At 37.2% G+C, this 14,405-nt stretch overlaps 1 protein-coding gene and 1 non-coding gene across 2 annotated transcripts; one reads left to right on the top strand and one right to left on the bottom strand.

Annotated features, from left to right (window-relative positions):
• The first annotated feature begins 2,906 nt into the window (after positions 1 to 2,906).
• TRNAK-UUU (transfer RNA lysine (anticodon UUU)) lies at positions 2,907 to 2,978 on the top strand. The gene has a single exon. It is a non-coding gene; the product is annotated as a tRNA-Lys (tRNA).
• Positions 2,979 to 7,191: 4,213 nt separating this feature from the next.
• Positions 7,192 to 11,975, bottom strand: LOC111801716 (Sec23/Sec24 protein transport family protein). Its single transcript, XM_023685829.2, has 6 exons — positions 11,751 to 11,975; positions 10,873 to 11,625; positions 8,838 to 10,658; positions 7,990 to 8,106; positions 7,662 to 7,733; positions 7,192 to 7,558 (listed from the first exon to the last, which is right to left on the bottom strand). Exons 2-6 carry the CDS (start codon positions 11,344 to 11,346, stop codon positions 7,421 to 7,423), a joined length of 2,622 nt encoding a protein of 873 aa, XP_023541597.2. The 5' UTR covers positions 11,347 to 11,625; positions 11,751 to 11,975; the 3' UTR covers positions 7,192 to 7,420.
• Between the last annotated feature and the right edge of the window lie 2,430 nt (positions 11,976 to 14,405).

Here is a 14,405-nt window from a genome sequence, read left to right as displayed (position 1 = left end):
GATATGATAAGGAATCACTACAAGGGGAGTAAGATTCGGATTACCTTGTTGATCGAATATCTCAAAGGCAAGAACATTGTTTGAGATTCGAATCACTCCATAAGCAAGATCGATCATGTCTAGCTTGAATGATTCTTGTTGATCAAATATCTCAAGGCAAGAACACTTGATTGAGATTTGAATCACTCCACAAGCAAGATTGATCATGTCGAGCTTGAATGATTCTATATGCAACCTAAACTACATAGAATTAAAAAGAAACTTAGCCATTGGCTAAAGAAAAGCAAAAATGCTTCTTTTACTATATTTTCCAAGTCTCTTACAAATACAACATACATGACTTTATATAGCCTCAAAATGAAACTATTTAAGGCATTCCAAGAGTTGTAACATTCATACTTAATGGCCATAATTAACCATCATGTAATTGTAACCTAAAGTAAAGAAAAAGTCTTAAAATACATTAATGAAATACATAACTCTAAATTACTCTAAATTGTAATCCACCCAAAATTTATAACATGAAACTTCATTCTTCTCCAATGTGGCATGAATTGAAATATCTTTTGATAATTTCAACAATATTTTATTCATATCTTCATTGAAGCATATTGTATGATTGATGTCTCTTGGTTCATATCAGCAGTTCTCATAAGAACCCATATCAACAGATTTCTGACCTTCTAAAACTTCTTTCGCAACCAGCATCTTCATTTCTTTGACGCTCATATGTCCAAGTCTATTGTGCCATAGACTTGAATTTGAAGCACTCTTAGCAACAACAATCATGTTCATACACCCTGCAGTGGTGTATAAGTTTCCAGATTTTGTGTCACGTGCTACCACCATAGCACCCTTCAAAATCTTCCATGAACTCTTCCCAAACTCTGTTGCATAACTTGTGCTATCCAATTGACCAATAGAGATCAGGTTCTTCGTGAGACAAGGATTATATTTGACATCCTTTAATGTCCACTGATTTCCTGTCGGAGTTTTTATGTAGACATCCTCTTTTTCTTCAATCTCAAAATCTTTGTTGTTGCAAGATACACCTTCTCGAAATTTCTAGACTTCAAATTTCGAAAGAGCTCTTTATTTGGAGATGAATGAAAAGATGCACCTGAATCCAAAATCCAAGATTCAATCAGACTGTCCACGCTGAGGATTAAAGAATCCCCAATGTCTTCGGCTAAATTTATAGAGTCATCATCATCTTCTGATTTGCGATTATGCTTCCTCTTTCGTCTTGTACAATTGTCCGAAAGTGACATTTTTCGTCTTGTACAATTGAACAATTTCCGCATCAAATACACCTTGTTCATAATCGACGATTTTTCGTACATATTTAACAGCACCTTCAATTGATCTGACGTTTTCTTCTCCTTGATTATGTTGAATGCCACATTTCTAGACAACGTCAACCAGATCAATCTTGGGGCCTGACAATTCTTGAGCTTCAACTGTTTCGTGGTCATGGTATCCGGCTTCACCCCCAATAGCGATTCGTGAAGATATTTCTGGTACAAATAATCTTCAATTTGCATCTTCCAAAAACTGAAATCGGATCCAGTAAACTTTTCAATTCCAATCTTTGAACTATGGACATGATATAGAGTATGTAAATATACCTAGTAAGCACAACTCATTTGCAGGCTTTCATCACATCCTTGATCTAGCAAGACACTAGGGTTTACTCATCATCACTTTTTTCTGCCTCAAAAAACTCTCTCTAACAAGTGGGGACAAACATGTGCTACCATGGTTTTGATAAGCCATCTTAGCTTAGTGGTAGAGCGCGTGGCTTTTAACCACGTAGTTGTGGGTCCGATCCCTACAGATTGTGCTATAAATTATAAATAGCTTCAAAAAAACCCAATGACTCTTTGTCTCCATAATAGTCTTTGATTGTTCTATAAATTAAATATCTTCAAAGAACCCTAAACTCTTTGTCTCGAGAATAGTCTTGAGCACATATCAATATATACCACCAACTTAATACAAAATATGGGTATAAAAATATACCCAATAAACCATACTAATTTGTAGGCTCTCTTATTTTTGACCTAGCAAAGGTACCACGGTTTACTCTCATCATCACTTTTTTTCTGCGTCAAATAACTCTCTCTAACAAGTGGGGACAACACGTGCTTGCATGGTTCTGACAAGCCATCTTAGTTCAATGGTAGAGCGCGTGGCTTTTAAATACGTGGTAGTGGGTTCAATCGCCACAAATGGCGCTATAAATACCCAATGAATTATTCTTTATCTTCAGAATAGTTTTAAGGCATACCACCCTAATACAAAATATGGGTATGATATAGAGTATATAAATATGCTTATCTACAATGGTTTTGACAAGTTGTCTTAGCTCAGTGGTAGAGTGCGTGGCTTTTAACCATGTGGTCATTGGTTTGGTCCCCACAGAAGGAGCTATAAATTAAATAGCTACAAATACTCATTTATAGGCTCTCATAGCATCCTTTGCCTAGCAAAGACACCACATCACATTTTACTCACTTTTTTTCTGTCTCAAATAGATCTCTCTAACAAGTGGGGACAATATGTGCTATCATGGTTCTGACAAGCCATCTTAGTCAGTGATAAAGCATGTTCGATCCCCATACATGGAGCTATAAATACTCATTTGTAGGCTCACATTGCGTCTTGACCTCACAAAGACCACGGTTTACTCTTGTCACTTTTTTTTGCCTCAAATAACTCTCTCTAACAAGTGGGGACAACATGTGCTACCATGGTTGTGACAAGCCGTCTTAGCTCAGTGGTAAAGTGCTCGGCCTTCTACCACATTGTCGTGGGTTCGATCCTCATAGATGGTGCTATAACCTTGACCTCATCATCTGCCTCAAATAACTCTCTCTAACAAGTTGCTACCATGGTTGTGACAAGCCATCTTAACTCCGTGGTAGAGCGCGTGGCTTTTAACTACGTGGTCGTGGGTTTGATCCCCACAGATGGTGCTATAAATTAAATTGCTACAAATACTCGTTGTAATTGGCTCGAATTTTCCATGAAGTTGACAAAAATCATCATTAGCACCCGTACCACGTGACAAGGTAGAAAAAGAGAGAGTTAAGGTAAAAAAGTACTCTCCCCAATCCAAGAATAGGCAACATATAATGTCGTATTACCCTAGAGGGTGAGAGTACGGCCCAAAATGCAGTATTACCCACCCCGGTTACCACACACAGAATCTTTTGAAAAAATGTTTTGTAGGTACTAATTCATAGTATGGTTTTATGGGTACTGTGTGGTAACCGGGGTGGGTAATACTGCATTTTGGGCCGTACTCTCACCCTCTAGGGTAATACGACATTATATGTTGCCTATTCTTGGATTGGGGAGAGTACTTTTTTAACCCCTGCCCGTGAAGTTCTGTAAAAACCTCTACCTTCTTTAAAATATCATGAACAGTTCTTGTAGGTTGAGCACTTAGAATAGCAGGAACATTTAAATAGGTTTGATTCTTTATCGGATCATAAAAACCCACTTTACGAAGATCTCTTCCTTCTCTTCGGGCTCGAACATCAATTGCAATGATTCGATAAACGGCTCATTGGGATAGATGTAAATTAACAATACCCCCAGAATTGTATAACTAGTCATGTATAGAATTCTAATTAATGTCAAATAGATTCATAGATTATGAAATCAATTAGACTATGATTTAAATACTTTTTTCTGATTCTTTTGTTTATTTTTTATTCTTTTTTGAAAAAAAAAACTCATTCTTATCCTCATAACTCAAGTTGTATAACTCTCACTCAAAGGAAAACAACCCTTAAGCTTAAGCATTTCATTTATTGAGCCGTCTCTAACCCCTTAATTTTTGCCTGTCTCCTTTAGAATCTATTTCAATTCTTCATTCTGATCTAGTTTAGTTATTGAGACAATTGAAAAATATTTTTACTTGTTGAGGTTTGAATTTGAAACTTGGTCGAATTGGATCCTTTCGATTTCTATACCGAATATATACTTACGAAGTAGTTTTAACTTATTGATTGACACTAACCCTAGATCTCTGCCCTTGATAAATGAATCAATACTTTCTACTCGAGCTCCATCATGTACTATTTACATCAAAACCCTCAAAAAATTAGAGCTCTAGTGGAACAGAACAAACGATGTCGAGTCAAGAGCATCTTCATTCCTATATAATATAAAATGGTGGGTATAAGAATCCACAGTAGATCATGTCCTTCAAGTCGCACGTTGCTTTCTACCACATCGTTTTAAACGAAGTTTTACCATAACCTCTAATTTCGTGCAACTGGTTCATTTATGGAATCATGTATAGTCATTGGTTTAGTTGGTCCATAGTAATCTATACTCTTATGACATGGGTAGTTTTTGAAAAAGTCTTGGGAATACCTCTATTTATTTAAACCCATATTTTATTGTATATATTGGATCATATAACGTTTTTTTTTTTCTATGAGTGCAATATTTATTTCTCTATATATAGATATTTTCTATATAATATCTATATCGAGATCGAGAGAGAGATTTTTGAATTTCTATAAAATCAATTAAGAAATCATTAATTACGAATAATTAAGAATCTCCATTTTTCAATTTCTTCATAGAATGGATTCACGAGTTTCATACTTCTTCGAGTACCAAGGACTCATAAGAAATCCTTAAAAATATTTAATTGATTGAAAATTTGCAATATTATTATTTGAATAAGGTTTTGTTGTAAAAAAAAAAAGGATTTATTACATTTTATTATCATAAATAAATGTATATTTGGATTAATCCATCCATAATTTGAAACAAATAGATAGATCCAAAATAATTTAAAAAATTCACAAAAAAAATAAATAAAACGATAAAAATACATAATAACAAGAAAATACCTCACAAACTCATGCGGCCAGATGTTGCAAATGTTGCAACGAGAAGCAGCACAATGTTTAGTAGTACCATGATCATATATTTTCATGACATGTATTATTTGCACGGATTCGAGCCCAGGTCTCCATGGCCACAGTGTGGAATTCTCACCACTAAACTACAGCCACTTAAGTAGTACCATGATCATATCTTTTCATGACACGTGTTATTTGCAAGTATTCGAGCTCAGGTCTCCACGACCACAATGTGAAATTCTCACCACTAAACTACAGCCGCTTAAATATTTAGCCATCATTCATCACTTTCATGATTAAGGATAAACAAAAAAAGCTTATAATTTGTTCGTAGTGGTTTTGAGTTATGTTGATATGCTTCAGTGGTTCATAGCTAAAAAAAAAAGGTAGATGTGGCTACTTGGATTCAAGCCCAAGTCTCCACGGCCACAATGTGGAATTCTCACCGCTAAACTATAACCACCTGGATGTTTTCCAATAAGTTTCATTCCAATGTATGCAATCTAGAACATCGTATAGGATCATCGCATAGACGGACTACTTTGCTTGTTGTCTAACAAGTTTGTCTTAAGAAAAAGGGTTCGACTTTGCCATGAAGTTGACAAAAATCGTCACTAACATCCGTTCATTATGTTATAACGTGAAAGAGATCTTCATCGTCAAGAAGTTTTTTCAAGTTGTTCCCTCGAGATTCATGCAGATTGTCACCTCCATCGAGCAAATCAACAACCTTAAGAACATGTTGGTTGAGTAGGTTGTTGGTCATCTTAATGTCCATGAGGAGAGACTTCGTGGCTATGAATACAAAGATGAGGAGAAGAATGTCTTACTCACACTTAAGGAGTGACTCGCACGAACAAAAAAGAAAAATGCAGCTGATTCTTCATTTTCAAGTATGAAGGGACATGGCGACCACAAAAAAGGAAAGTAAAGGTCGTGGGCGTGGTCGCAAACGTGGCAGCAAAGAAGCCGTGAAAATACCTCACAAAACCATGACGATACGAATCCCTAGAAGGACAAGAGCATGATTAAGTGTTACTTTTATAAAAAAAATACTAGTATATGTGGTAGAATGCTACAACAAGAAGCGCAATGAGGAGGCAAATCTCACATCCACAAATGACGAAGAGTCCGCACTTATGTTGGCCGAGAAGATGCTCAATGAAAAGAAGGTTATGGTGCACCCCTCGTAGATGGAGAAACCAAGTGGAGACCATCATGTCGTACCTAGACAATAGAGCAAGCAACCACATGTCTGAATATCGAAAAAAGTTCAAGGAGCTTGATGAGAAGTTCATTGGAAATGTGAAACTTTGCAACATATCAATTGTATTGATCCAAGGCAAAGGATCCATCTGGTTCAAGTGTAAGAATAACGATCAACATCTATTGACCAAGGTATATTGCATCCCAAGTTTAAAAATTAATATTATTGGCCTTGGTCAAATGATAGAAGAAGGTAGCAGAATGGAGTTAGTCAATTCATTCTTCAAGATATTTGATAGAAATGGAGCCCTGTTAATGAAGGTAAAACGGTTAATGAAGCTTTAAATTGTTCAAGGTTCTTCTCTTCGAGTAACTCGTGCATGTCTGCAACCTTAATCCTTGCTAGGGTCTAGGGACATTATCAAGTTTGATGTCCCATATTTGTTACGCCCTTGTGGCCTTTCTCCAAGCTTCCTTGGTTGAGATGATAAGTTTGATGAAACACACCAAGCTTTGCTGATTGAAGTACTCTTTTGTTTCTTCGTTCGTACTCTTTTGTTTCTTCGTTCCTTTTACTCCCGACCCACTGGTTTCTTCTTCTTTTTCTCGTCGTCAATGACAATGGATACTTCCAGAAGATATTTATGTTCTTTCATTAGAATCTTATACAGGCAGTTTCCATTACTTTATTACGCTCAATTTCACTTTCATTTGTTGGGATTCAAGTCTATGTCTCCACCGCCACAACTTAGAATCTTTTGACCGTTGATGATTAATGATAAACTAGCAAACTTCTAATTCTCTCCAAATCATATTGTTTATATATTGTGAGAGTCCATCTTAACGTTTAAAGTCAAGTATAAAATAGCAAACCCTTTAATTTTATACATAGTAACATGATCGATCATCTCGTAACTCAATGGCATTTGTAATTTTTAAGAATCGATAGTAAAAAGAAATATAATTTATTAGGTCCATTAAGAGATTTTATCATACGAAATCAAAATTTGAGATGCATAACAAAACCACTCGTTCGAGCGAGCTAAACATATTAGTAACCCTTCCCTAAACGTTAGAATGTAAAAGCATGGAATAATTGTTAGTCCAAAAGGGCTTATTGTAACCGTCGGTAAGAGCAATACAAAATGCCGAAGAATTTGTTCAGTCGGTATGAAATTTTCCTGTATAAGAAGAAGGGGGAGAGGAAAGGGGTGGGTGGAAGGAGAAAGATCCTATAACCGCCAACAGACACCACGAAAAAAATAAAGAGAAGTTTGAAAAGAAAGTAGAGAAGAAAAGACAAGAATCCTACTACTTACTACTTTTTAACTTGGTTCTGGTGGGATCAACTTCAAACTTCGCATCCATTCACAGAAACTGGGATCATCGAAGTGGTAAAAACTACTTTTCAGCTTTGTCCGCTGCTCTGTGGACAATGTTCTAAGTTGTGGAAATCTCGCCTCCTGCACCAATCAAATTAACAATCTGTTAGCGTCGAATCAAACGACCCCATCCTGAATCAGAATCATGAACAATGGGTTATATCTTTTTGTCTTTCATGCTCACCTGTTCGTAAGGAGGGTCCTTGTGTGCTGGTATCAGCCGAGAAACGAAATACCGAGCCTGAGAGCTCCCCTCCTGCTTCAAATTAAATGGGTTATCGTTATTGTAGAGAGCCTTTTGAAGAGAGAGAGAAGGAGAGAGAGATACAGTAACCTTTTCATTAAGGGAGATGAAGAAGTTGTAAGAAAGAAGTGTCCAGAAAAGGGAACAACAAACACAATCCAATTGACAGAAATAAGAAAAGAGCAGAACTCTTTCATTACGGCAGAGAAATTGATAATTAAAAAAAACCACAACGTGAGAAACATATAGCATCTATAGCGACACAAACCTTGAATGCAAGAATCCTGGGAGCTGGAAACCTTGTTTCAGTAAGCTCTTCTGCTAGTGTTCTGCAAGCTGCTAAAGCAGCTGCACTTTTTCCTTCTTCAGCTGCAAGCTCAGCACCCTAAGTACACCAATAACAAACAGGAAACGAATTAGAAGATGAATATTTGAATGACAAAAAAGTTCAGAACATTTCAAGGCTATGACTATGAAGAATAGGAATAATCGAAGTATAGATTAGAAAAGCGGGCGAGGAGAGGACACTCCTTCCCTATCTATGTGCCTGTTCATCTGGCATTTAAGAGTTCATTTAATGTACTTTACAGAAAATGTTTTCATGAAAAAACTAGTATTATTGTTGGAAACTATCTGGTATTGCTTATGTTCATCAGCATTCAATTGTTTTTCATCTTTACTAGTTTTAAATTAATATAAATTTGAGTTGCAATACACTTGAAAAAATATATTCATTATAGTAAATAAACAATAGCTTCTAAATATATAAGAGAAAACTTCAAAACAGCAAAATGGTCGTATCTATTCTCCTACATTATAGTTTTTGTTATTGGAAAATTCTCAGAAAATTGTAAGTTATGGATGAGTTTATTGAATATAAAATTTGCCCTTTGTTCTCAACTATTTTTCTGTTGATTAAAACTGGTACTGAAACATATTCCACTGAACAGGTTTTCCAAGTAAAGAAAAACTTTCACATAGCACTTGATTTTCAAGACAAAAATACCAATGGTCGCATGTCCAGCAAATAATTGAAGATGATGCTGTAATATCATAAACTGAAGAAGCATGGCAAAAAAAAAAAAATTAACAAAGGTAGAGTATGTGGTAGCATACCAGCCAAATGAACACATCTGTTCCATGGTCAAGAACAACAGCAGCATCTGACTGCATAACTAGGTCATATGCTGGAAGCTCTTCAAAAGTACCCCCTTCCCGGTGCATTAAACAGCGAGGGGCTACCATGCGGAGGGAAAGTTCATAGGATGCGTTCAAAAACAAGTGTCTCAATACAGACCTTTCATCTTCATGACCAACAATGCTTCCAAGAAGAGGGCCTCTTCTCAAATGGAACAGAAGCTCCGGCATTGAAGATAGTTCCTTGGGAAACCGATAAATTTTTGACTTCGGTGACAGGGTCCCAAATTTCAAAGCAAAATCTTTTACTCTTTCATCTATTGTAGCCCGCATCTCTACTGCATCAGACTGGGTTTTAGCTTGCAAGGCAGTCCTCTTGGCAATAAGGACTGCAGCTATTTCACCTTGAACACTTTCAAGATATTCTGATAAGCTATCAACAGTAGGCAATCGAATAGTCATTACTCTTGATATGTCAGCTTGATAAACATTTGAATATTGTACAACAAACTGGAAAAATACAAAATCACTCTTTATGTCTCTCTTAGTCTCCATGGAGAGTGAGAAGCTTTGGGCTTCTTCTACACTTAGCATTTGAATGTAAAGAGAGGTGTCATTTTTGAAGGTTTCATGTGTGTCTACGTGTGCCTCTTCCCCCGGACCAACAACTTGGGTGATTAGAATGTCATCAGAACATCGTACTTCTAATAAACCATGAGAGCCTGCAGCCCTAGCAGATGCCCTCTGCAAGTTTACACCAAAGGCCTCCCCAAAGTCATCATGAAGAACCAAAACACCACCAGAAGCTTTTGCAAGAGGCTGCAAGATAGGAACTCTTACAGGGCAAGTTCCAGCACATAGAATGTCAACCACTGTATTTTGTCGATGAGCCTCACCCCCAAGATGTTCCATCCAATTTAAAGCAGTTTTTTCCATGTGCAGGTAATTTGGGTGACTGACAGAATGGGGAACTGACCCAGGGCCAAATGTATTAGGTCCACCAGCACACACAATAATTCTACTATTAGCCCCCGACCTTCTAACCACTCCTCGAGAAACTTCAGCAGAAGGTCCTTGGATTATGGCAAGAGCAACTTCAACTGCAGTACCAAGGCACCTATCTCTAGAGGCTTCTGGAATGCTTGATTTGTAAGGCCTCAGTGATGAAATTATTGTATGTGCTACAGGGAGTGAGGCGTGCATTGGTGATAAATATATCCCCATTCCATAAATTAACGCTTTCAAAGACTCGGGTGTTGGTGATTTATCACCAGGAAGCACATCAGCAGAGGCAACAGATTCTTCTGAAAAATCATATACCGATACAGTACGACCATACAGTATAATTCCAATTCTTGTTGTGGGGGAAACTGAATCAATAAAAGCATGCAAGGAGCTCTGGAGATGCTGCAGATGAGGCTCATCTAAAGACTCGTCAATAACCAGAATAACGGGTGCAGACATTCTTGAATCAGAAGCTGGAATAAATCCTGGTCTCCTGTTCCCAGTTCTGACAAAATCAACCATAGATGATGACAGTTCTGGAAAATGACAAAGATCTTCTTTGCTTGGCGCTACGTATTCCCCCTCGCTTCCATTCAGCTTCCGACAAATTACACACTGCCACTGACCTGAACCAATTAAGATATTGCAATACAGATTCGAATAAGCTCCACAGCTCGGGCAACGATGGGGCTCACGCTGTATTACTTGAGGACCTGATGAAACCTCCCTCCCAGGAGAAACTAGTGCTCCAAAACCCAAACTAGGAACATTAGCTTGTTTCTTCTGCTTCAGCACCTGTATCAAGTTTCAGAAAGAAGTAGATTACAACATTAATGCCAACTTAATTTTAGAAAAATATAAAGGTCATGACCATGGCATTTGCTTACAAAATATATAAATGGAAGGAATCATTGAATCAACTGAGGTTAGCAGTCAGAAGAGTGAACAGTTAACCTAACTTTCATCATTCATTGTAACAAAGCAAGGAAAAAAACATAAAAAGCAATACCTTCTGCGAAGAAAATAGAACATATGGTGATTCCCCAAGAGGCACTGAGTCCTCTGAAACATCAGATATCTGGTGTTGCAACCCGGCCGATGCATTCAAAAAATGTGGAGGTGTAGAAGCTGGTAAGGACGAACCAGAAGAGAAGACAATTGCCTGGGGAGATGCCGGTGAAGTACGAAAGGGCACAGCAGCAGGCCGGATGGGAGAAGTAAAAACAGGAGGTCCAGGGGGAGTACTCAAATGAGGAATAGGACTGCCAGTTTTAATTCCATTTGCCGATGAGGGTGCGACTGGCGTTCTGATGGAAGGAGATGGCATCCGATCCGGTTGGAAATTTGGAGGAAATCTTGACGTTCCTGTCGAGATTAAGGGCGGAGGCATTGGATTTGTCTCAGCGCTAGGCGTTGGGGTATCGGATTGCGGGGCTGGGAAATTGGCAGAGAATCCAGGGGAAGACTGCGTTGAATAGGCCATTATGAAAACAAACGAAAAGAAAGAATCCGAAAGCGACGACTGAAACAACGATCGGAAATGATATGGCAGAAACGATCAAGTAATCGAAAAGGGAAAAACTCCTAAGACGAGCCAAGAAAGAACTCCAGGGGAGGGAGGAAATCGATTGAACACCAGCCCAACGAATCCAGATGCATTGTAAATAATCCGAACAAGAACACGAAAACGAAGACCGATCAGATGAAAGGAATCAAACCATTACGGTTGAACGAAGCGAAAATCAGGTCAAATTCGTCTAACCTGCACAATTGAAGTGATGTTGACGCATATTCATCGATGAAATCAGAAATGCTAAGAGAGACGAAGATGGAAAGAGATCTAGGGTTTGTAGAAAATCATAATTGAATTGGAATGAGTGAACGAACCTGAAAGGAAAACGAAGTTGGGGATCATGGCGAATCGGGAACGCTCTCAAATCTAATGTAAGGAAGCGTTCGTCGTGAACACAGTGAGTCTGACTTCGCAGAGACCGGCAAGGGAGCGAACCGCCGTTGCAATTGGATTTCTCGGGAGCCGCGTAACCCGTCAGACAGCAATGTGGCCGAGTTCTACGGTGAAAACTCAACTACCCTGTTTCTGTTAATTAAAATGCCACGATCGAAGAATTTATTTAAAATCGAAAAATGAGAAAAAGAAAATATACATATTTATAATTAAATATTAAATTGGTTTTAAATTATTTTTTTTTTTTTTTTTAATTCCAAATAACCATTAATAAATTATTTTGAATTTTTTAAATATTAAATTGGTTTTAAATTATTTTTAAAAAAATTCGAAATAATCATTAATAAGTGATCTTGAATTTTTTAAATATTTTCCTTCTCCTAAAAATTTCAAAATTATTATGACTGTCAAAAAAAAAAAAAAAAATCATTGAAACAGAAAATTGATTAATACGTGATTGAATATATTTCTGTGAAGCTTCACTGTTCCTCGGATTGGCTTTAGGCCTTTTCTGCGCAACTTAGGTGGAGGGCGAAGAAGGCCTGAGCCATCAGTGAGATACCAGAGCTAGAATTCTAATCTTGTGTCTGGACCTACGGGCCAAGGGACAGTCTCAGGTAGACAATTTCCTATGGGGCGTAGGCCTCCCAAAAGGTAACGGAGGCATGCAAAGGTTTCCTCGTGCCAGACAGAGATTGGCCCTCGAGTGCAAAGGCAGAAGGGAACTTGACTGCAAGATCCACTTGTTGAGCAAGGACAAAAGTCGGCCTTAGTGATCCGACGATGCCGAGTGGAAGGGTCGTCGCTCAACGGATAAAAGTTACTTTAGGGATAACAGATTGATTGTCCCCAAGAGCTCACATCGACGGGAAGGTTTGGCACCTCGATGTCGACTCTTCACCACCTCGGGTTGTAGTATGTTCCAAGGGTTGGGTTGTTCGCCCATTAGACTTGATCTAGACAAGTGCTCTTGTCATTGTCTATACCGACCCAAGCCCACCGCTAATAGATATTGTCGGTTTTCTTTTTTGATTTTTTTTCTCAAGGTTTTTAAAACGCGTCTGCTAGGGAAAGGTTTTCATACTCTTATAAAAGTATTTCATTCTCTTTCCCAACTGATGTGGGATCTCACATTGCCACGTCCTGCTATGTTATTGTTATGTCAACTTTTTGTATAATATTTTAATGTATTTGTACTCGAATAATAGTTTCAAAGTATTTATGCAATATTAATGAAGATTTGACACGCTCATCCTCGTAAATGTTGAGTTTAGATTTAATTTCGTGGATATTAAAAAATAATTGATTCAGTTGGTTTAGTCGATTAAGAATTAAGAATTGGGTGATGATCACGAGTCTATTTGAGGCCTAAGATGGGTTGGTTGAGAGCGAAACCTTCATTATTTAGAGGTCGAGGATGATGATGTGGCTGTTTCCATTGAACGGGATTGAACACCTACAATTTTATCTGATATCACGGATTCTCTTATATTAACTCAAATTAGGACCTCTTTGAGAAATTAGATGACATTCGAAGTTGAGGAAACGGGAAAAACAAACATGCCTAAACATGTAATGAAATACTGGTAGGAACCAACTTGGGTATGTTCAATATGTTTTGTTTGAGCCTAGGGGACAAAAAAAAATATGCGAATTTAGAACCTTGCACCATGATTTATGGTGTTACATTGGTTAGGTTAACCTGAGGCAATAAAAATGACCTTGAGCATGTTTTTATCGAACCAAGTCACTTTAAATAATATGACTATGTATGTTTGTAGGGTGAATATACGTGTGCCTACGAACATGAAACTTTGATTTAAGACCTCATGTTAGATAGATTAACCCGATAGGAGAATATTAGCTATTAGTTATTTGACTTAATCTGTTGAGAATTAGATTTATGTCTACTTGTCTTATTCAGATTTATGAGACCTTGAATATAGAGTATATTGAAGGTACTTGAAAACAAATTCTAAAATCATAAGTAGGACTAAATAAGCTTGGACTTGGACTGTACTCCGTGTTTTCTAGGTTGAACATATTCAATAGAATTGAACTAAGTAACTTATGAACGAAGAAAGATGAATTGAGCCTCTTATTTTGGGACATGATTTAGGAGTAGGGTTTGTTCGTTGTTGCTTAGAAGGGTGAGTTAACTGCTAAAAATACCCTAAAAGGACGAAGAAGCTAGATGCCACACTAAGTAAGAGGAAGTCCCGAGCATGAGAGAACACGCACGCGCACACACTATATATACATTTTTAAATTATGAAATATTTCGATTAATTAGAATTTTTTAATAAAATTTATATTGAAAAAATGAAAATCTTAAATTTATTATATATATTTTTTTAAATAATACTAAACAGAGAAAAATTACATGCCGAAACCGATCCCCACAAAAAAAATGATGGAGAAGCTCGGTGAACATATCTAATTCTTTTCCTACGAAAATTTCAATGAATCATTTTACACAAAATTACTTCAAATAAAGCACTAAGTTTGGAATTAAATTCTTTTGAGTATTTCTGAATCATCTTATTGCTAGAATCATTTTCATTTGAATGTGGTCT

The sequence above is a fragment of the Cucurbita pepo genome, chromosome 9, assembly GCF_057944985.1.
Source record: "Cucurbita pepo subsp. pepo isolate OVF chromosome 9, ASM5794498v1, whole genome shotgun sequence".
NCBI lineage: Eukaryota > Viridiplantae > Streptophyta > Magnoliopsida > Cucurbitales > Cucurbitaceae > Cucurbita > Cucurbita pepo.
This window is presented reverse-complemented; position numbering and strand designations above follow the sequence as displayed.

Excerpts from the sequence above, each read along its gene's own strand:
- LOC111801716 (XM_023685829.2), bottom strand. The coding sequence starts at position 11,346 with ATGGCCTATTCAACGCAGTCTTCCCCTGGATTCTCTGCCAATTTCCCA. Across the intron at positions 10,659-10,872 it reads TTCTATTTTCTTCGCAGAAG|GTGCTGAAGCAGAAGAAACA; the intron begins GTATTGCTTTTT and ends AACTTGATACAG. Across the intron at positions 8,107-8,837 it reads CAGATGTGTTCATTTGGCTG|GGTGCTGAGCTTGCAGCTGA; the intron begins GTATGCTACCAC and ends TGGTGTACTTAG.